Below are 23,699 nucleotides of genomic sequence, written 5' to 3'. Positions count from 1 at the left end.
TTGTATCCAGTTTAAAAAAAAAATAGAGAAAAATGCTTTAAAATCTCTTTTTTGTTTTACTTGAAATTAAAACTGCTTTTAGTTTCTTGATGTTACTCCAGATCACCACATTACGATATCTTTGGGGCTGTGAACTCAGCGTTTGAAAATGACACTGAATTTTTGTTATGGGTTCTTGAGATTAAAGTCAGAATTTTCTGTTCTGGGCTGCCTAGGTACTGAAGTGCTGTGGTTGTTGGAGGGGTTAAAGCTGGAGCCATGGATGCATATATATTAGGGAGGATTCATAAAAACACAACCGTGGAGCCTGAGTCAATCCATTACTATGAATGAGCACTGACCAATAGAAAGGGACGGGGAAGATCCAAGAACTGAGGTAAGCGGTGTTCTGAGGCTCTGTCAAAGTGGAAACAATAGATCAAAGGTGTTCATGGTGACCGGTCAGAGGAGGTTGTATTTTTTCTTCCTAGGAGGCTTGACAGCATAAAATAAAAACAAATTCCCTTAGTCAAAATTTTCTTTCTTTCTTTTTTTTTTTTTTTCTTAACTGATTTTAGCAAACTTCAGCTTCAGACACAGGATTCAGCGATACATTCCTGGACAGCAAGGTAAACTATTTTTTACAATTTTCGTAACTCTTAAAGTTAAGAATTCAAAGTTATGATTCATCTGAGGCAGGGTTACAGCATCAATAACTAAAGCAAATCCCTATTCTGAAAAAAAATAATGTTTTAATGTGTCTGGAGGATGACCAGAGGAGCATTCCGCAATCACAAGAAATTTGACAGCTTGAGGAAGCAGCTCTGAGCTTGCCTTGATTTAGTGGCAAAATCAAAAGATCAGCATTTCTAAATGATGCTCATTTTATCTTTTCTCAAGGAATCAGTAAAATTTATTTGGTCTTCATTACCAAGTGTTTGAACTAAATGTACCTTGGTCAGAATGTTACTGTTATACAGATACACACACACACACACACACACACACACACACACACACACAAATATTTTTCACGTTAGGATAGTTCTTTTTTCCCATAGCCTTGCTGATACTCAGCTGGGAGAATTTCTGTCTTTTAAATGTCTCACATATCAGTAAGTGTTAACCTATGCTTCTTAGCAACCATACTGAAACTATGGAAATCACCTGTACCCTAAGCATGTTCTTTTGTTTTCTTTCTTACTGACCATAGTAATGCCACTTATGTAAGTGTGATTATATCTGTATCTATGTCTATATCTATATCTATATAGAGAGAGTTTCATAATCCAAATTTCTTGGCTAAACAGCTTGATCTTGTATTAAAATATTAGAAATATTTTCCTAAACCCCCAAAATAAAACTTACCTGAGAAGTTGGGAAACAGAGCAAGCGATTAATCACACACTTTTCTTCAAATCCTAAAACCTTCCTTCACAAAAAAAATGCTAAAATGTTCTTTGATCTCACTATTTCTTTGGTTCAAGGGCCAAAGAGCCTGGGAAATCTCATCCAGATGTTCTGCTCATTTAGGAGCAAAAGTAAAAGCATATGCCTATTTCTTAGGAACAATGCAGACTCTAAATTTGAGTTATTAAAAGGTCACTTTTTTGTACTTGTGTGTTCAATTCTGGGTTTCAGTTAACTCCCTTATATTAAGTAGCTTGAAATGGAAAAGCACTTAGAGTTCCTAAAATTTGCTTTTTCTTAGTTTTCATCATGATTGTGTTAAAACTGGAAAGTTACAAGTTGGTGAGTCAGTTTCACTTTTTGAAAATGCCTTGCAGATATGCTCACTAAATAGGTGGGTAATGATTGATAACTAGGCATAAAATGCGGTCATGGCTTTACCTTCCTCCCTCCCCACTCACCAAAAAAGCTATGTTTACCGATCACTTTGGTGCATGCAGTTATCTAAAGGTCAAACTCTTTAAACCTCTAATAATTGTACCCCTTACTCTAGATACTATCATGGCAACCACAATCGGCTTCATCATCTGGGTGTTATTCGTAACAGATACGGTGTGGACTCGAAGTGTGAGACAGGTTTATGAGGCAAGTGATCCAGAGGACTGGACAATGCATGATTTCGATTGTCCCAGGGAATGTTTCTGTCCCCCCAGTTTCCCTACTGCTTTGTACTGTGAAAACCGAGGTCTCAAAGAAATCCCTGCTATACCATCAAGGATCTGGTACCTTTATCTTGAAAACAACCTGATAGAAACCATTCCTGAGAAGCCATTCGAGAATGCCACCCAGCTGAGATGGATAAACCTAAACAAGAACAAAATAACCAACTATGGAATTGAAAAGGGAGCCCTGAGCCAACTGAAGAAGCTGCTTTTCTTGTTTCTGGAAGATAATGAGCTAGAGGAGGTACCTTCTCCATTGCCAAGAAGTTTAGAACAATTACAATTAGCTAGAAACAAGGTATCCAGAATTCCTCAAGGGACTTTCAGCAATCTGGAGAACCTGACTCTTCTTGACCTGCAGCACAATAAGCTATTAGACAATGCCTTTCAAAGAGACACCTTTAAGGGACTCAAGAACCTCATGCAGCTAAACATGGCTAAGAATGCCCTGAGGAATATGCCACCAAGATTACCAGCCAATACAATGCAGCTGTTCTTAGACAACAATTCCATTGAAGGAATACCAGAAAATTATTTTAATGTGATTCCTAAAGTGGCCTTTCTGCGACTCAACCACAACAAATTATCTGATGCTGGCCTTCCTTCTAGTGGTTTTAATGTATCATCAATTCTAGATCTTCAACTGTCTCACAATCGACTCACAAAGGTCCCCAAAATCAGTGCTCATCTGCAGCACCTTCATCTTGATCACAACAAAATTAGAAGTAAGTAACCATCAGGGTGTGTCATTGACTAAGATACTCATTAAGTTTACTCTATATCTTCTTTTGTGGTGGTTGTTGTTTCAATAATGTTGGGGTTTTATTCTAACTCTTGTACTTTTAGATTTTTTGAAAGTGAATTTTCAAGTTTTGTCTATTCACAGTGTCAATGATCCAAGAGGTTAAAATCTTAGATTGAAAAGTTGATTTTAGTAATCTACAGAGGTATATTACCTGTTGGATAAACTAAATGTCTCTATCTTCATTTACTCTGACGAGATTCTGATATTCCTGTCTCAGTGGGCAGACTTACTGAAGAAAGTGTACCAGGCACAAACAATCTCATGGATAGTAAGAGAAGGAACATGATTTAGAAGGTAGCAGGAAGGGACCCCAGTCTTAAAGTTTACAAAGAGCTGATGCCTACAATCACCCTAAGTAGAGTTTCTGCTTTAGATCAGTGGGTTTCTCAAACTTTAGAGTATGTAGATGGGTGGCCACAATCCAGAGTTTCTGATTTAGTAGGTCTGGTGGGACCTGAGACATTTCATATCTAGCAAGTATCCTAGAGATGCTGAGATTACTGTTCTATGGACCATGCATTGGGAACCAATATTGTACTTCAAGGTTTTGCTCAATTGAAATTGAAACAAATGTCCCTGGAAGGTGGCAATTCCTTAGGACTAATGGCAATCAACAAGGTAGAATACCCACTGCTTTCCTGAAAATAGCTTTGATAAGAAAGAGAGAGATGAGAGAAGTGTGCCTTGGAGGCAGAGGGGCCATGAAGGGAAGCAGAAGCTGGGGACAGGAAAGGCAAACTTGGCATCTTCACAATTGTGCCTGAGACCAGGCTGACTCTGGTGTGGAAGTGGACAACGTCTTGGTCCAGCCACAGGCTATGCTATCAGCCTAAGTATCCAGGAATGCTCCATCCTCGAACAAACCCTTAAGGAAGATGATCTTGAGGGGGGCTTCTGAACAACTTTATAAAATACATTCTTAAAGTGAGAATCAGTTGGATGGTTTGTAGGAAAGTAACACAGATAATTGTCAGAAGGCTGTGCTGCCTGCTTATCACTCGCTAAACTTTTCTTTAAGCAAATAATTACATAAACATCCCACTTGTAAGAACAGACTATTTTGCACTGTGTATTCTTCAGTTATCTAATATATATATATATATATTTTTTTTTTTTTTTTTTTCCTAACAGCACACTTGAGCATAAAATCCAGGAACTAATGAGCAGGTTGCTGCCATAGCAGTGATTTTTTTTGCCATGGTGATGAGACACATTGTTTAATCTTGTAGTTAAAGCAAAAGAGGCAATAGGAAAATATCTTAATAGCTGAAACTGTTGTACCGGACCAAATAGTACAACAGCCAATATTAACCTGTGTGTGTGCACGTGCATGTATGCGTGCGTGCGTGCGTGCGTGCGTGTGTGTGTGTGCGTGTGTGTGTTAGTCACTCAGTCATGTTGACTCTTTGTGACCCCATGGGCTGTAGCCCGCCAAGCTCCTCTGTCTATGGAGCTCTCCAGGAAAGAATACTGGAGTGGGTTGCCATGCCCCTCCCGAGGGGATCTTTCTGACCCAGGGATTGAACCCAAGTCTCCCGCACTGCAGGCAGATTCTTTACCATGGACCTACCTGGGAAGCCCAATATCAACCTAAATAAATGTAATTTTTCCTGACAACAGTGCTATGCTTCTACCGGTGCATTCCCTACCTGACAACAAAAGTCCCATAGACATTGGAGGTAGAAAGTCAATTTAAAAGGATTCCACATAGATCCCTGTTTGTGAATTGGGGATTCCCCTGCACTGGGACCATGAGCATGAGTGTTCAGGAGTGAGGTAGTAAAATTCAACACGTGGTTAGGCACCTATGCAAGGAATTCACATAGCTATACAAGGTTACACAACGAAGAGAAGGACTCTGTTCTTCTACTCTGAGAGTTTTTTTTTTTTTTTTTTCATCAAAGTTTTCTCATATATTTCTGTTTTCCTACATTCCACCTTAATGTGCATCAGAATCACCTGGAAGGCTTCTAAAAGACTTCTGGGCTCCAGCCTCTGTGTTTCTGACCCAGTAAGTCTGGGGTGGGCTCTAAGGATTTAGTTCTCAGGTAGTACAGATACTGCTGGTCCACACTTTGAGAAGCACAAATGAACCCTCGAAAGAATCCTGTGTGCTATTATGAATTTCTGAAGATAGGAAAACTGAGGCTCAACTAGTTGAGGGCATTTTGCCAAGGACAAAGGGTAAGTATAACAGACAGGACCTGAATCCAAGGTTTCCCTTAGGTGATCTTTCTCAGTCCAACAGTATAATCATAGGACATTTTCTTCAGTCTAGAGTAGAAGACTTAAGACAAATTTCTAGCAACAGAGGTAAAAATCATTTTCACAGCTGCAATGTCAACATAGAGAAATTGATTTACTTGTTTCTTAATGTAGATATCAAGCACAGTCATTTCTATATTCCAAGAAAATAAATGGAAAAGAAGAATTTCCCTGGCAAGAGTTCTTGGCTCATGATTATATCACACTGCATTATAGTGACTGCTAAAGTACTTAGTTCTTCTTACCACATAATCTACTCTAGTTGTTAATAAATTGGTTTCCCAGAAACATACCTTTTATATGCAGAGTTTATAGGACAGCAAAAGTTTATCCAAAATGATAGAAATGTTTATTTCTTCTGAATACCTTAGGGGACTTTAAATTTGGCAATAATGTTACCTATTCAAACAAATTGCTTCTTCGTACTCTCTCAGAAACATTGCAATTATTTCATGAAAATATAATCAAATTTAGAACACTTGGTTTTTACATTCTAGTTATGCAGACATGCATGGATTATGGGTAATAAGGATGATAAAGATAAGAGATAACATATCAGAAAGGATATAATCTCCTCAGTAGGCAAGTAACTCTGTGTAGTTGGAAAAGAGTAGGACTCAGCTACTTACTTAATGAAATACGTGGTGCACATGACCTTACCCACCTGGGTCACTATTTAACCAATACCCAGTTAGGGAGAAAAATAATGTTGCCCAATAAAGGTTGCATCATGATAAGGTGATAATATATGTGAAGAAAAATACCTTGAGGAACACAAATCTGCTATACAATGCAAGTCATTTCTTTTAGCAAGTTAAATTCACAAAGTGGTATACAATCAGAACAAAGCACCTTTGCAGTAAGCATAAAACCCTTCAGTACAATATGAGTCAGCGTGCACCCACAGGACGGTCATTGCCAAAGTTAGGTGGGTCTTATCTTCTAAGGGAAGATCTCTTGCTCAACACAATTGCAAAATGGGATAAAGGGAGTATAAGGATTCATTTGAGATCAGTTATTAGGCACACTCATCAGAATTTTGCTGGTTTAACACACCTTTCTCTCCTAAATGCTCCAAAATCTCAGTATAGACGCTGCTGCCAAGGGCTTTGATCCAAGGCAGGTGCACGATTTCTCACATCCTAACAATGTGGAAGGGCTGACAGGATATTTCCTGGCTTGAATTTTTGTAATTCAATTCTTGGCAAATGGTTTTTTTCCCAGTTAAATACACTTACGTATGGAGACTCAAGGTTGTTTTCGGCAAGTATCATGTATACAAAGTTATTTTAATTGTACTTTAAAGAAAAAACTTTGTCATCATGTATCATTAGTTTGTGTTTGCATTTTAAAGGTAGCTTTCAAGCACTTTCTGTAATAATAGACTGACTTTCTGCCTTCACATCCATCTAGTCATCCATCTACCATGTACCTACCCACTAATTTAGTACCAACTCTGAACCACTGTTTCTACCTCTGATGCCCAAATACTACCTTTCTCACTCTACAATAATCTAATCACACCTTTTCTGGCCTGTCAAAAGAAGAAGACAAGTGGTACATCACATATACCTTTGTTTCTATCACAGTTTTTAACTATATGTTTTTTCTAGTGTTGTGTATTACGTATAGCAAAATATGGACTGACATTACTATATGTACGTTGCACATTTTTTCTGTGCATAACTTCCAACTTAGACAAAAAGAATGTCTCTCTGCCACCTTCATATAGGACTGTTTAATAGCATCTGGGTCTTCCCATCATCAGTCTCTTGCATTCTGGTTCATTCATTCATACCATCTTTGTCTCCATAGATGTGAATGTCTCTGTAATATGTCCTTCAACTCCTACCACACTGCCTGTGGAAGATTCCTTCAGTTATGGACCTCATCTTCGCTACCTCCGTCTGGATGGAAATGAAATCAAACCACCAATCCCTATGGATTTAATGACCTGCTTCAGGCTCCTTCAGGCTGTCATTATTTAAATGTGTCTTCAAGAATCTAAAATTCATTTAATGAGTTCAGATTTCTGACATGAAATTTGGTTACCATTCATAGGTGTAAGATAAAAATCACTTTTTAATTGCTTATATGGCCACTATTTTAATTTGTGCAACTTATTTCTTCTAATCAAAGTTGCTTTTCCTCATATATAGCACAGCCTGATTTTCTTTAATAAAACAGGACACTGAGTCAAGATAGTTTATCAACTCAAAGATAGTTCCTTTTTGTCTTTCTCAGAGCTTACTAATGCCAATTAATGAAAATACATTGTTATGCAATAGAAATGATGTATTTGTTTGCAGATGTTCAAAATTGCTTATGCAAATACTATAATCACAGTAGAACACAACAATCTAACAAGAGGTAGAAATTTCTAGAGAAAAAGAAAAAATGAGATATTTCTTTATCATAATTATAAAGAAATAATTAGATTCATATTGTTAAGTAGCTTTTGTAAGTATCATTTTGATATTTAGCTCAAGAATTGTTATGAAATGCATCAAATACTTTATAGCAAGAAAATTTTAGCTATTTAATTCTAAATAACAAAGCAATAGGAATTTTTAGTTCATTATTATTTCTTATACCTGCTGTTCTTAGGTATAGTATAGTGTACTCTTACAGTTAAAATCCTACATTTATTTTAATGCATTTCTGAGAGAATTTTACTGTTTTAACACTTGAAATCCACTTAATTGCAAATTGCTCAGTTCTTATATTTGCCAGTATTTTTTTTGGATTTTTTAAATAAAAAAAATGAATGCTTTCTAACAAAACAGAAGTAAAATATTTATTTTAGGAGGCTTATTCACAAGTTTTATAAAGAATATATTTTTAATAAAAAGTCTTATGATAGCAATTATTTCCACTTTTCTAGCATGAATATATTAAAATATATATTTCCCATTTTCCTTTTTTATTCAATGAACATAAGAAAAAATTATATTCTGATCACTTGACATACCTGTTTCTCACGTGTCAAAAAACAAAACAAGATTTTGTTAAGTAACAAAGTATAGTTTTCTTATATTTCCGACTTTGTTAAATACATGTTACTAACAATAAATATTTCATATAGATTAATACATTTATTTATATATAATTTTCCAGACATTATTCTGAAAAAATCCTGTAAGTATGATATATTTCCTTAGAAAAAGGATCATATACATGTGAACCACTACATTAATGAAAGTTCAATGTGTAACTTTGATCCAAGATTTCTCAGAAACTTAATATGTTATTTTGTTATGTAAATTTCCAAGAAGAAAATATAAGGTGCAGTATTGTCCCTGTATTTTCATACCAAAGTTTATTTAGGGTTGGGAGGAAAGAACAATGAACATACATTGAACAGTTTTTAATGCTGGCTGAAGGTAAGACATTAAGAAAGAATAATTTTAAAAGGCTTCAAAGCATATAAAGAAAATTATGTCATATAAATTATGTCATAAAAATACAGGAAATCAGATCTCATTAGGCTGAGGCAAAAGAATTTGTTGAGAGAAACATAATAACTTTAAATATTTGAAAATCTGCCATGTGAAAAAGAGGATAACACATATTCCAGGAGCTCCAAGATGAAAAGTAGAACACATGAGTGAAATTTATAAGGTGCTGTATTTCATTGCTAGCTAAGGAAGAACTTTCTAATATTTGATCAGAGTCATCCAGGGATGGAAGCAGCTTTTCCTGAGGTAGCGTTACCTATTTGAAATTGTTCAAATAGAGAGATGATTCAAGAGATACAGCACAGGGAATTATACCCACTATCTTGTAATAACCTATAATGGAATATAATGTGCAAAAATACCGAATCACTACACTATACACCTGAAACTCATACAATGTTGTAAAATCCACTATACTACTATTTAAAAAATGGGACAAAGTATATGAAAAGAATTTCTGATCTGAAAGAAAAGTTGTAAAATGTTCCTTTTAGACTTTTTCAACTCTAGGAAATTTTATCCATCCCATGTTTTCTTCCTTCCTTTTTTATTTCATAAAATATATATTGCGTGCCATAAATATACTACACTAGACTACACACAGGGACTATAATAGTGTGAATGGTTTATACTATAGTGGGTGAGACACAAATTAGCCAAATAATAACAAAAATATGTAAAATGTCATCTGTGATAAAAGATATTAATGGAGAGCTGCATGGTTCAAAGGAACTTGAAAGGAGGATTCCCTGAAGAAATAATGGTTAAGAAAACACATAAAAGGTGAGAAGTATTTAAACACAGGGTAAAAAGGAAGAATATTTCACGCAATATTAAGGAGTCTGTAGTCAGGTTGAAATGACAATTTGTAAGTCATTGAAGAGTTTTAAGTCATAAGTGACTATGTTCAGTTCAGTCCAGTTCAGTCGCTCAGTTGTGTCTGACTCTTTGCAATCCCATTGGACTTCCTGTCCATCATCAACTCCCAGAGCTTACTCAGACTCACGTCCATTGAGTCAGTGATGCCATCCAACCTTCTCATCCTCTGCTGTTCATTGAGGTAATATCATGCTGTGGTAAGGAATATTAATACTGAAGCTAAAATTGCTGAGTTAAAATTCCAACTTCATTGTTCTGTGGTCCTGGGCAGAATTTTTAAATTTTCTTTCTCGTTTCTTCTAATAAAACAAGGACAAATAATAGTACCTACCTAATGGTGAGAATTATATAAGTTAGAATAGGTAAAGTGTCTTGAACGGTGCATGATACATGGAAAGTGATAAATAAGTATTATTATCATTGGGTACATATGTATACTATACATAGATATATAGTAGATATATACAAAAAGTTTGTACATATACACAATAAATTTATGCACATACACTTTCTTGGAACAGAGTGAAACAATTTGGAGGAAACTAAGACTAAATGTGAGAAGATCAGTTTAGTTAGGATTTTAATACAAACTAGAGAAAACATGGTATCTTGAAGTATAAGGTCACTGATAATGGTGTTAAAAGGGAAGTGGGCAAATGTGATAGAATCAGGAGGTAAAACTGTCATGATCTGATAGTTAACTGAACAGATGGGAATGAGAACAAGGAGGGGATAAGGTTTCTGGTGTATGTAATTGAATAGATGGCAGAACATTTTCTAAGGAGTACATATTTAGAAGAGAAGATTGAGAGTTTGCTTTTAGACGTGGTTAGTTTGTAATTTCAACTTACATGTCATGTAAGTTGCTGAATGAGGACTATAAGAGGCCTGAATAGATATATAAACATATAGGTGAAAATTTTCTAAATTTTATTTATACTGCCAATAATTTTGGAAGAATTCTGCATTTAGATATCCTCCTTTGAGGTAAGACCGAGTCAGGCACAGAGGATGTATTAGGAGAATACACATATAAGCATTGATAAATGAAGTTATGAGGAATAGAATGAGCTTTCTACCAGTAATTCTTTCATTGTTAATATTTTTAATTATACACACAAGATTACTAGAATGACTAAAATTTGTGAAAAACCTGCTGCTCGCCTTCTTGATGTATACATTGCTATTATTTTAAAAAAAAACCAAGAAGAATAACTAGAAGAGGAACTCAAGTCATTTTTAAAATTATGGGATCACAGTAAATGTTCAGGGGCTTACCTGGTGGTTCAGTGGTAAAGAATCCACCTACCAATGCAGGAGACGAGGATTTGATCCCTGGGTTGGAAAGATCTCCCAGAGAAGGAAATGGCAATTCACTTCAGTATTCCTGCTTGGAAAATCTCGTGGACAGAGAAGCCTGGCGGGCTACAGTTCACAGGGTCTCCAAAGAGTCAGACATGGCTGAGTGACTAAACAACGATAAATGCTCAATCCCTCACTTCGGCCCTAACTAAAACACAGAACAAAGCAAACCAATGTTATTATGACCTCTCCATGTAAATATCATGAATTATCTCATCGGCAAAAAGAGAAAGGAAAAAGGCAGTATCCAATGACAGTGAGCAACGTATTTGCAAACAATAATGTCAAAAAAAAAAAAGGTGACTTTTGGTAGCAATGATTTTATAACAGAATTGTTTATTTGATTTCCCTTAAAAAAAAAAAAAAAAAGCCTAGACAGAACAACTGACACGGTGGATGACATCTTTGAAAAAACTGGTGTCAAAGAATATAATGCATTCCCCCAAACTGTTTAATGTAAATGTGTGTGTGTGTAGACATTGATATATAGGTAGACAGACAGACAGAAGACAGATGAATATATGTAGATACTTAAAATGTTCTAAGAATCATATGTTGCCAAGGAGAAGTATAAAGTTTATTGATTAAAGTTAGAATTGTACATAATATATAAGGAATGAATTTTTTAATAAACTTAACCACAATATGTAGGTAAAGAATGTAAACTTTCAAACTAATACAGAGAAAAATAGAATGACAAAAGAGTATTTATTAAGGCCAAAAGAAGGCAAGGACAAAAGTTGGGAAAAAAAAAGGGGGGGCAAGTAGACAGCATCTAATAAAATAGTATATTTGAAGCCATGTATATTGGTAATGACATGGTACACTGGTTAGGAACTTGTGCTTTGGAGGGAAAAGATTGAGTTTCAAATTCTGCCTGTGCTGTTTAGTAACTCTTTGATCTTTGGAAAATGTCTTAACATTTCTAAGCATTGGATGCTCATCTGCAAAATAAGGAACAATATCAACTATCTTCCACTCTTGCTCTGAGGATAAGAGAGAGAACAGATGTGTAGTTCTTGTCACTTGACACATAAAAAGTACCCAATAACTGATAGGTAAAAAGTTTATTACTGGCAAGGACTCCAGTACATAAAATTGCACACATTTTCTTCAAACCAGACCATTTTATAAACAAAGAACTGAGAAAAATGATTGAACTGATTCAAGTTATAAGTTCTAAGTTTCAGTGCATTGGGAGGGTGAAAAATCAAATCGAGTTGAGAGTTAAGAAATGGAGCCAGTGAACCATGAGGGTGAAGTATGACAGTGAAAGAGATGAAATCAGGAGAGGACACAAATTGGAAGAAAAAAAAAAGACTGAAGTACAAGTTTGAGGGGAATTACAGAATATAAGATCTGGTAGAAAACCTAGTGCTCTGAGCTTGGGAGACTACATCTTAGAATAACCCAAGCCCCAGGGCTAAGAAATGAGGTTCTGGGTGTGGCTATGGGAAAGAACTGCTAAAATAAAGAGGAAATGTATGTCACAGAGGTCAAAGAGGCCAAGAAACTATGAATTTATAGGAATCTCAGAGGCAAGGGCTTCTAGTCTATTTTAGCATCCTGGAATCACAGAAGAGTCAAAGCAAAATGACAAAAATTCCAAGCAACATAAGTAGTTTGAATAATTTTGTTCGGTGTCATGGACCTACCAAATCGCAGGCATGGGATTTAAACCCAGGCAGTCTTGATTAATAACTCTTGTTTTTACTTATTTATTTTATTAGAGTATAATTGCTTTACAATGTTGCGTGAGTTTCTGCTATACAACGAAGTGAATCAGCTCTATGTACATATGCATCGCCTCCCTCTTAGATCTCCCATGCCTTTCCCCATCCCACCCCTCTAGGTCATCACAGAGCATCGAGTGACATAGCAGGTTCCCACTAGCTGCCTCGTGGCTCAGTGGTGACGAATCTGCCTGCCAAGCAGGAGACTCGGGTTTGATGGCTGGGTCAGGAAGCTCCCCTGGAGAAGCAAATGACAATCCACTCCAGTATTCTTGCCTGGGAGAACCCATGAACAGAGGGGCATGGAACACTATACAGTTTATGGGGTTGCAAAAGAGTAGCCACTAAACAATGACAAGTGTATATACGTCAATCAGAATTTCCCAATTTGTCCCACCTTCCCCTTCCGGCTCTGTGTCCAAATGTCCATTCTCTACATCTGTGTCTTTACTCGTGCCCTGAAATAGGTTCATCTGTACCACTTTTCTAGAGCTCTTGATTTTGATCATTATGTTATCTTACCTCTCATGATGAAACATACAATTATGGTTGGAAAAAATTAACAAAGTTACTCTAAGATATTATACATATATATATATATATATATACACTTACAGTAATTGATTATTAAAATACCAGTTTAAAAGTTTGTGTTCTATGGAATGATGTTTTGCATAATATCTGAAGTGTTGCATATATTGAAGGCAACTCAAAACAACAAAATGTCATGTTCACTAAAAAACTGTAGGAGATTTTTGTTCTTTATATATCTGAGACAGAACTCAGGAATACTTTGCTCAGTGTATTTCTGTACAGGAAAAGAAGGAAAATGATATAGTGTGAGCATATTGTATAATTCAAAAGTGTTAAGTAAATACGACATATGATTTGTAAAATCACAGGTCTATTATCTTCAATTTTGAATTTATTGTTCTACCTTTGGGAAAATATCACTTTGTTTGTGATATTCAGCTGAGTAAACAGAATTCAAGCATAAAAAAGAGGCTCATTGTCAGTTCTTAAAGATTTCTTAAGAAAACTTAAGATTGTCCTGGAAAAAAGATCAGAAGAGTACAATGACTTGCAGAAATGCCTTTTGCAAAACTCATAGGAAAAGCTATCTATAGTGTATGTAATGATGCCAGGACTTGTTTCCAACAGGGCAAGAGCCCTACCATATATTCCATTTGCTGGCCTTCAATCTGCCATGAATGTGCCGTAACAAAGCTGTTGGTTAGTGGGAATATAGACTAACAACACTATCCAAGTTGAGAAGTAAAAACATTGCCTTCAGAGGTATGGAAAGATAGGTGGAGCAAACATATTTTCTGTACAAGATTAGCAAATTTAGATAAAAGGCATAGTCTTCATATAGTTTGGAGGAAAGAGACAGAAAGTGATTTGGGTGACTCGGTAGTCACTGATGTTAAAATCAAGGATGGTGAGATACAGTGGTAAGAGCATTAAGAATGTAGAGTCAGATACAAATGAATTTGAATCCTAGATCTGCTAAAGGAACCTGAGCAAGTTACTCAAACTCTTTGATCATCAGCTCTTTAATTCAAGTGTTTGGATGCTCAGTCATGTCCGGCTCTTTCAGACCCCATGGACTGTAACCTGCCAGGCTCCTTCAGGCTCCTCTGTCTATGGGATTCTTCTGGCAAGAATACTGGAGTGGGGTGCCATTTCCTCCTCCAAGGGATCTTCCAGACCCAGGGATGGAACCCGAATCTCTTACATCTGCATTGGAAGGTGGATTCTTTACCACTGGTGCCATCTGGGAAGCCTTTAATTAAAGTAGGCAGAGAATAAAAGGTACCTTACGGGATAGTCCTCCGAGGATAAGAAATCCTTTATTTAAGATGTCTACACTACAGGTCCTCAACAATATTTTTTAATTGAAGTATAACTGGTTTACAATATTACACTAGCTTCAGATGTACAGTACAATGATTCAGTCAAAAAACAGTGATATCCTGACCCCCCGTATATATATGTGTATGTACATATATATACATACACATATGAAGTGAAGTGAAGTCACTCAGTCATGTCTGATTCTTTGTGACCCCGTGGACTGTAGCCCACCAGGCTCCTCCATCCATGGGATTCTCCAGGCACGAATACTGGAGTGGGTTGCCATTTCCTTCTCCGGGGGATCTTCCTGACCCAGGGATGGAACCCAGGTCTCCAGCATTGCAGGCAGGCGCTTTAACCTCTGAGCCACCAGGGAAGCCCGCATACATATATACATATATGTTTTTATTCAGATTCTCTTCCTTTATAGTTTATTACAAAATATTGAGTATAGTTCCCTGTGCTATGCAATATGTCCTTGTTGGTTATTCAATGAAAATTATTATCATTAGTATTACTGATATTTTAATATTATTTGAAGTTCTTGAGCAAAAATATGCTAAGAAGTTTTAGACTAATATATCAGGAAGAAAATGTGATAAAGCAAATATACCAAATTGAGGCTCCAAAATACTAATTATAATATTGCAGCTATCAAAATCTTAGATGCAAAGTTCTTTATTGTAATGAAGAAATAATGTTAATTATTACCTTCTCTTTCTTGGCAGGATGAAAGATTAAACTTTCCCATCTCCTTGAAAGAAAGAAGAGAAGCCATGTGATAAGTCTGGCCACTGGGCAATGAGTGGAAGTGACAGGTATCACTTCCAGGTCAAAGGATTTCATACTGAGGTGCAACCCTCCTTCCGATCCCGTTATTGTGAGGGGAAGAAATGTATGCATGCTCCAGGTTCCCATGTTAGTAGATGATCTCTACCATTCGGTCAGCTCTCTCTGTAGCTGTCTGGTGGATTCTGTGGGACTGATATGCTCTGCTAACTGCTACAGAACAGACAGCATTGAGGAAAAGTATCTTTGGGGGAGGGTATTAAGACATTGAAACTTGTGATATTTGTTTTTATAGCATTACAGCCTATCCTTAATAATTCATTCATATTCTGTATATCTTTTCAGTGATGTAAACTGTTACATTTTGAAAACAGTGCTATATAATCAATATAATATTTTCAGTTTAAATTTTATTTCTAACTAAGTGATACATAACCTTGGTAAAATAAATAGCTAAGAAAAGTTTTCAATAAATAAAACCCAATGATTTCCTGACTCACCCTTTCAACCCCGTCCAATTCTCTAGAAATGACATTTTAAATATTTAGTGGCTTAATTTTTTGTAGTTTTATTTACACTGCTGGTAACATGCTTTTATCTCTCTTGATTTAGGGTGTTTAAGCATTCTCTATTGACTCTGATATAGAAGACCATTTAGCATGCTCATACCTGCTTACTCCCTTATTTCTGTATTTTGATAGCTATCTTATTATCTGCATTTCTCAATCTGGGTAATAAATGTGAATAAAACCCTATAGTTCTGTTTCTAGCTTCAACAACTCCAGAAAATTATTTCAACTTTATGTGAAAAGAAAATCCTTCCCTCTGTCTACTATCATAAAAACAGTTTAGAGTATAGTGATTTACAAGTATCTTTTTTTCCAAGGTCAGGATAAGAGATGCTTCTCCTTTTCCATATCTGTCTTCAGCAAGTATTGAAACATAATTTTGTCCTCTCTAACACACCAATTGACACACATACAATTTCTTTCCACTATCATCCAAAGAGATATTGAAATCTGCCACCCAGTTTGACCTCCTCCTCAATTCTCTTTGCTGTGATAGATTTAGTCCGTATGAAAGTTCTGTGCAATGATTTCAGTGGGATTCTGGGAAAACTTGAAACAAATATGCTTAGACAGCATCTTCTTGGTCCATTGCTATGCTACTAAAGATTTAACCTCATGTGGCTGTTTGAAATCTTCTACCTGGAGTGCGTTCAGGAGTCTTGCGTGCGCATGTGTGTTACGTCACTTCAGGCGTGTCTGACTCCTTGAGACACAATGGACTGTAGCCCACCAGGCTCCTCTGTCCATGGAATTCTCCAGGGAAGAATACTGGAGTGGGTTGCCATGCTGTCCTCCAGGCAATCTTCCTGATTCAGAGCTCGGACCTGCGTCTCCTACACTGCAGGTGAATTCCTTGCCACTGAGCCACTGTTGAGGCTCCATATGAGTCTTGGGATGAAATAAATGAAGCAGGAATGAGAAGTTTTAGGGAAAGTGGCAGGATATGGGGGTAGTTATAGGTAAAGGTGTATGAAGTTGGGTGTCATAAAGGAGCCACAGGAAAAAGGGAAAGGAATTATGCCTGGTACCTGGGTCACATGACCACGGTGACTGAATCTGAATGATCTTTGACCTTTAGTTTATGGAACTTGAAACAACTTGATTATCATTCTTTTTAAATTTGTAGTTAAATGTACTTTTCTTTCAAAACATTAAAATCTTTATATTTCTCTAATTGGGAGTTACATTCGTTTCTTAGGACTGCCAAAGTGAAATACCACATCCTAGGCAGCTTAGATAACAAAAATTTCTTTTTTCACAGTTGTGAAGGCTGAAGTTCAAAAGCACGGTGTTGGCAGGTTTGGTTTCTTCCAAAGCCTCTGTCCTTGGCTTGCAGGTAGCCACTTTGTCCCTGTGTCTGCACCATGTCCTTCCTCTGTGCACTCGGAACCCTAGGTCACTCAGGGTGTTTGAATCCACTCATCATTAAAGTATACCATTCAGATTAGACAAGAATCTACCCTAAAAAACGGGTTTCCCATGTGGCCTTAGTGGTAAAGAATTCACCTTCCAATGCAGGAGACACAGGAGATGCAGGTTCAATCCGTGGGTTGGGAAGAACCCCTATAGTAGGAAATGGAAACTCACTCCAGTATTTTTGCCTGGAGAATTCCACGGACACAGGATCCTGGGGGGCTACAGTTCATGGGGTCACAAGGAGTCGGACATGACGCAGCAACTGAGCAATTTAAAACATTTTTATTTTTAAAATACCCTAAAAGCTCACCTTTTAAAAGACATTATCTCCAAATACAATCCTAGTGAGGTACTAGGGATTATGGCTTTAACATACAAATTTTGGGGGACACAATTCAGTCTATAAAGCAGTCATCAGAAAATGTAATGTTTTCTTAGGTGTTTAAGTGTTTTATTGAATGACTAATAAAGGTACATAAAAATAGATTATGTGAGTGTTTTCCACACATTTTATCCTACTAACCGTTACCATTCATTAATATATACAGGTATATCTGCTAGGTGCTTCTAGTACTTAAAGGAAAATCTGACAGAATTAGCCTCTATTGCTATAAAAATCTTTGCACACAAGAGAGCCCAGAAAAAGGAAAATACATTGATCACTACTAAATTCAACCTTCAGTTATCAGTCCTGCAAAATATATCAAATTTTAAATACAGAATGCATAATTTCTGATAGAAATACAACTAATTAGTGAAGTGGTCTCTGAAACTAATAATAGTTCATTGCCTAATAATATGAAAATTGATACTACTAGAATCTAAGCAAATAGACTTTACAAAGAGTGAATGTTAATATAAATTATTAACAATATTAAATGGCCAAGATGGGTCAATAATTCCTAAGTTATCTAACAGAATCTTTTGGTCCTAAGTAATAATTCCAAATATTCCAATATTTCTCCAAATATTTGGTGAAAGATCTCAACAGAATAAAATGAGAATTGCTAAATCAAAGCTTCTGTGTTTATATAACAGAAAACAGCTGTGGTTGAGGGCAATGAATTAATATTCTGTTCTCTCTCTGAATTGGAGTTATGAATTTGAACACGTTCATAAGAAAATAAGCTCACGCCCATTTGAAATGATCTTTACAGATGCCATATTAATATATACTGATCCACTTTGCAATTAAATACCACGTAATTAGTTCAGAGATTTCATGCCAAAAGTATGCTGTAATTCTTCTAAATTTAAATTGTGCACAGTTGTAAATGAGAATCAATATTCCAAAATGATAGTTCATTTAACATTTTCACACACACATAGATTCATACAGAACAGAATGAAACCAGTGCAAATCTGGAAATAATTATATCATCTCTTTATTGGCAAATCCAAAGGAAAAGTTCACAAAAAAAAACTAGTCTTACATTTAATTTCTCATATTTCATGAACACAAGAAGAAATGGCTGATGGCAAAAAAAATGATTTCTATATATTTTTGTTGCAATCAAAAGATAGCTTATTCTATGAACATATTGCAAAAATGTCCAAATGTCCTTTCTTTATCTACTTTACTAAATGATAACTATTTTAATTCCAGATGGTACATATTGCACAATATCATTCATCAAAAGTTGTGTGATTCCAAGCACATAAAACTCTTATGCAAAAAGTAACTGTTCTAAAGTTCCTTTGTTGTTTCTCTTTCTTTATCCTCTTGCTTCTTTTACAAGAGACAACAGTATCTTTGAAAAGCAGCAAAGATTGAGACACCACAAATTATTCTTTTCCAAGTAAAGAGTTAGTTTTTACAAATGATTCTTTTTAAAAGCATTTCTTGAGCTACCTACTTTTGTCTAGAGAAGTCTGAAGGGCTATGCAGTATAGTAGCTAAAAAAAAAAAAAAGAAAAAGATAACACCCTTTACATAGCAAAGAAACTAATCAGTCCAATCTGAATGGAAGATAATGTGTCAAAAATATCATGCTATGTTTTTCTTTAGATTTTATTTTAATTAGAAAGTAGAATTAAAAGTCCTACCAGAGTCCTGCTTCCTGATAGAATTTGTTTCTTATAATCAGTTAGCCTGTTGTTTAAGAGAATATAATCTAGTCCCTGACGTTTCAGCTCAGATGAAGAAGAAAGATACACATAAAAAAACCCCAAATGGCTGCTGTTTTGAACCACCAAAAGTAAATTGCTAAATATATATTGATAATGTTATGAATACACAGTATCAAATACAAACTGAGTTAATAAAGAGAAGTTGCAACTTGCACAAACAAATTAACAACATTTATAGTAACTCAAAAAGCAAAGATACTATTTCTCAATCTGGAAAGCAAAAGAAAGAGATGGAAAGACCAACTAAAGCAAAAGAAGTTCAGCCCACTTCTATTGTGGCTGACTCCAACCACAGGGAACATGCTGTCACATCCTGCAATTGATGCAAGTAAATAGCAGATTATATTTGTCAGATTATACTGTCACACCACTGACTTCTTGTATTATTTCATGCAACTACAACATATCTAGACTTTAATTTTCTTATTTGTTAGTGAGATTAATAATAGGTGCTACAACAAAATGGTTGGTCATTTATGTCAACACTGGCTGCCGATTCCCATTTGCTGTTTACCACTTCTCTACAGAGACTGGAAAGGCTGAACATTTAGTTTCTAATTCTCCCTTTGTCTTCACTTCAATTATCCTCAAAGCAGATTCTGAGACAAAGATCTGGATGTGAAAGAAAATAATTTAGAGGGACGTGTAATAGAAAAGCCAATAAAGGGTGCATGAATAAGCAATCACCATGGAGACAATGAGTGATCAGACACGCTGGGGACTCTGAGAAACTGTGGAGGAGTCCTCCCAGAATTATCCAGTGAAGGGTGAGAAAGCTGGGGATTCTTGTATAACTACTCAAATTTTTACCAATTCAACTTTCCATCTCTTTAAAATAGACAATTCAACATGACTGCACCATGAGTAACTGGACATGTAGGCACAGTTTTAAAAAGTCGTCTTAAAATTATGTGCTTGTGCACTGCAAATTTGTCTTGTAGGAGAAAGAGTACAGAATTTGATCAGAAGACCTGGATTTTATCTCCTTCTGACTTTGCCACTAGCTGATAATAAAATGGAGTGGCCTCTCTGTCTGGGCCTTAGAATCTTGTTGAGAAATAATAAGCTTGGATTGCTGATGAAACTAATTATTTTTCCAGTTTAAGTATCAAGAATAAAATGCACTTTATGATTTTTACAATAACTTTACTCTTTTCTTTATCAGGCCCTAAAAATTTCCATTGCCACACTTACCGTTTTTTCACTAAATAGAAAGTAGAATGCATTTGCACATTCAGAAAGCCCTCTGTAATGTGAATAAACTAATGTGTCTAAAACAAAATCTCTTTGCAGGAGGAGCCAAATTATCTGTTAAAGTGACTGGACATAGCTCACACAAATTTTTATAATAGTCCATGTAGTACAAGCAATTTTACTTGAAGAGTTGAAAAAAAATTAGTTTGTAATTCTGAATTTTAAAGAGAAAGATACCATGTGTAAGTAATAAAGCTAGAATCCCAAACAAACTAAATCCTCAAAAAACCCTTATGATTAAAATTTTTTCCTAAACTGCCATACTATTGATGCCAGATGTTCATCATGAAAACAGAAGACAGAGAACTTATACAGGGAGAAAGTTCTATTTTAAACAGTAGGACATTAACTTGTGGAAGTAGTGAGTCAGGGCAAGTCTGATTATCCAATAAGACTCTGTAAAATATTAAAATATATTTCCCTGAACCATAGTCTGTATACTCAAAATCTTTTTTATAGGACAAAATACCTAATTTTTTGAATAAATGTCTTAGACTTGTAAAGATTACTGGCTATGTGATAAATGCACAAAATGTTATAACTTGAGAGATTTGGGAGACACTTTCTTCTTTTTTTTAATTTTTTTTTTTTTGTATTTTATTTTTCTACAATGGGTTTAGTCTCATTTATGGTCACTAGCTATGTCTTCAAATCCTGCCTTTCTCTTATCATCCAAACCCACATTTCACAGCTTTTGTAACATCTTTACCTGATGGCTACTTTAGCACCACAAACTTAATATGCCCAGACTTCTTTTCCCTAAAAGTTCTTTCCTCGTCCTTGTGCTGATTTCCCTTTCCTTAAACAATGCATCTTTTCATCCAAGCATTGTTTCATTTATTTATTATCTCTTCATTCAACAAACAAGAGGTATATTGGTAGGAGCTAAGGCAAACACAAAGAACAATAAAACCCACTGCCTGCTGCTCAAGGGTCCAGCAGGGCAATATTACACAAAATGATTATAATCAAATGAAGTAATGCAAGAGTTGCTTTAATGGAGCCCTGAACACTTCTTTACTCAGCGATTGTTAAGAAGTTGCCTCAGAGAGAGTCACTTGACTTGAATCTTGAATGTTGAGTTATATTTTCTGAGGTACAAAGACAGGCAGTGGCACAGCATAATCCAAGCCAAAAAAAAAAAAAAAGGGAAATGAAAAAAAAACAAAGTGTAGCGTGTCTAAAATTTAGATTCATATTTCAGAGTACAGTTTCATTTATCTCTCATCCTTTGTACTGTTATCATCTAATGTAATAACATATATATACATAAAACATCTGCATATTTCATGGTTCCCATAAAAGCATTTATTCATTTATTCAGCTCTACTGGATACAAATACTCTTAGGTTTCAATTATTGACAGTGTCAATATTTTATTTTTTTAACTTTTTTTCCCAAGAATAAACTTTATGGTAGACATTCTTTCAGTATTTTAAAGATGTCACTTCACTGTCATCTACCCTCCATAATCCCCCATAATTTCTTCTCATTGTCTACTAATTTTTTATTGTATAGGGAATATTGTGAATGACACATTGTAGAAACAAGAAATACTCTGTTATCTTGTTCTAAAAATTATTTATTATTATTCTAGTAGGCAATTAAATTGATTTGCTCCAAAGTCAAGGTTTTGGCTCCCCTGAAGGGGAGTCAATGAAACCACTCATTTATCTGTCTTCTGGTTGTTCTTTTCAGTAAGAAATCTGAACTCTCCTCAGAACATGCAGCGTTCAGTGGTTAGCAAAGAATTTGGATCAAGTTTATATACAGATTTGGTATTCTCTCTTCTGTTAATCACTCCTTTATTGGATCTTTGTCCTTACTCTCCTCAACCCAGTCAAAGTTTGGCTAGTACACTAACTTGAGAGGGCCCTCAAGAGAAAAGTTAGTGGAGTTTCCTTCTTTCATGGGTCAACTCTTTCTAGTTTTTATCTACTTTGTTCACTATTTCTTCAAATATTAATATCTTACTCAGCTTTTATACTTTTACCTGAATTAGGGTTAGTCATATGGGGATACGAATTTACAGGGAGGTTTTCAATAATAGTTTAATTTTAAACATAGCTATTAGACACATCTGGAGAAGGAAATGGCAACCCACTCCAGTTTTCTTGCCTGGAGAATCCTAGGGATGGGGGAGCCTGGTGGGCTGCCGTCTATGGGGTCGCACAGAGTCGGACACGACTGAAGTGACTCAGCAGCTTAGCATTAGACATCAGATTTTTTTTTCTTTTTTTTGCCTTCTCTCTTTTGGTCGCCTTTAACAATTTGTCTTTTCTAAGTAACCCTTCATTTCATATAGTTTTGTGAAATTTACTGGCAGAGATCCTGAGTCTTTTAGTTATACTGTTGAGTGATATTCCATAGAGTCTGGTGCCTACTTTGCCTCTGGATTTTGAGCTGTTGATTATATAATATTACCTAATAACAACATAAATTTAATTCACATTTTTTTTATCTGAGAGCATCTTGACTGAAGAGTAAGAATATAGTAAACACTGATATGAAATTGCCAAGATCCAGAAACTTTATTTTAAAACTTAACTTTATTTATACATTGCCATCATATAAAATCTTACAGATGAAAATTAACTTTTCCGCATTTCAATTTCCAATGTTTTCATAACTGTTATCAATCTATGGTAGGTAAAAAAGGAGTGTGAAAGTTTCTACTATTTCATTAAAAAGTTTAAACTTATTCAGCCCTTTGTGAATATAAGTAAAACAGAATTTTTTAAGTTATCACCAAATAATGGGGGGCTTACTGTAAGGATACAAGTTAATATAAGGAAATATGATGCTCAGGTATGCAACTTGACTTGAGGTATAATGGAAATCATTATATCACAAAGGCTGGAACTGGATTCTAAGCAGCTCTAGGTAATTCAGCAGTGACTAGCCTTTAAGGAATTTTTAAAAACATCTGCTCTTCATTCTTTTCCCCCTACCAATCATTTTCTTTTAGCTTTTGCTTCCTCAAAACTTTGATTTATTTTGTTATGATTCCTTTTCTATGCCTTACAGGTGACTTCTATCTCTGTTTCTTTTAAACTACAGATTTCTTGGCC

At 35.5% G+C, this 23,699-nt stretch overlaps 1 protein-coding gene across 2 annotated transcripts; it reads left to right on the top strand.

Annotated features, from left to right (window-relative positions):
- The first annotated feature begins 301 nt into the window (after window positions 1-301).
- On the top strand, window positions 302-8,044 carry KERA (keratocan). 2 transcript variants are annotated; one of them, XM_065935489.1, is made up of 4 exons: window positions 302-376; window positions 558-608; window positions 1,943-2,836; window positions 6,997-8,044. In XM_065935489.1, exons 3-4 carry the CDS (start codon window positions 1,951-1,953, stop codon window positions 7,167-7,169), a joined length of 1,059 nt encoding a protein of 352 aa, XP_065791561.1. In that variant the 5' UTR covers window positions 302-376; window positions 558-608; window positions 1,943-1,950; the 3' UTR covers window positions 7,170-8,044. The 2 variants fall into 2 exon arrangements, with proteins under 2 accessions (XP_065791561.1, XP_065791560.1); XM_065935488.1 differs by lacking the exon at window positions 302-376 and having other exon boundaries at window positions 419-608.
- Window positions 8,045-23,699: the final 15,655 nt, after the last annotated feature.

Source organism: Muntiacus reevesi, chromosome 4, assembly GCF_963930625.1.
Source record: "Muntiacus reevesi chromosome 4, mMunRee1.1, whole genome shotgun sequence".
NCBI lineage: Eukaryota > Metazoa > Chordata > Mammalia > Artiodactyla > Cervidae > Muntiacus > Muntiacus reevesi.
Note: the sequence above shows the minus strand (reverse complement) of the source record. Positions and strands in the feature narration are given on the sequence as shown.

What these genes read in the sequence shown, in the direction of transcription:
- KERA (XM_065935489.1), top strand. Translation starts at nt 1,951, where the DNA reads ATGGCAACCACAATCGGCTTCATCATCTGGGTGTTATTCGTAACAGAT. An exon ending in TGATCACAACAAAATTAGAA is followed by an intron (nt 2,837 to 6,996) that starts GTAAGTAACCAT and finishes TTGTCTCCATAG; the next exon opens with ATGTGAATGTCTCTGTAATA.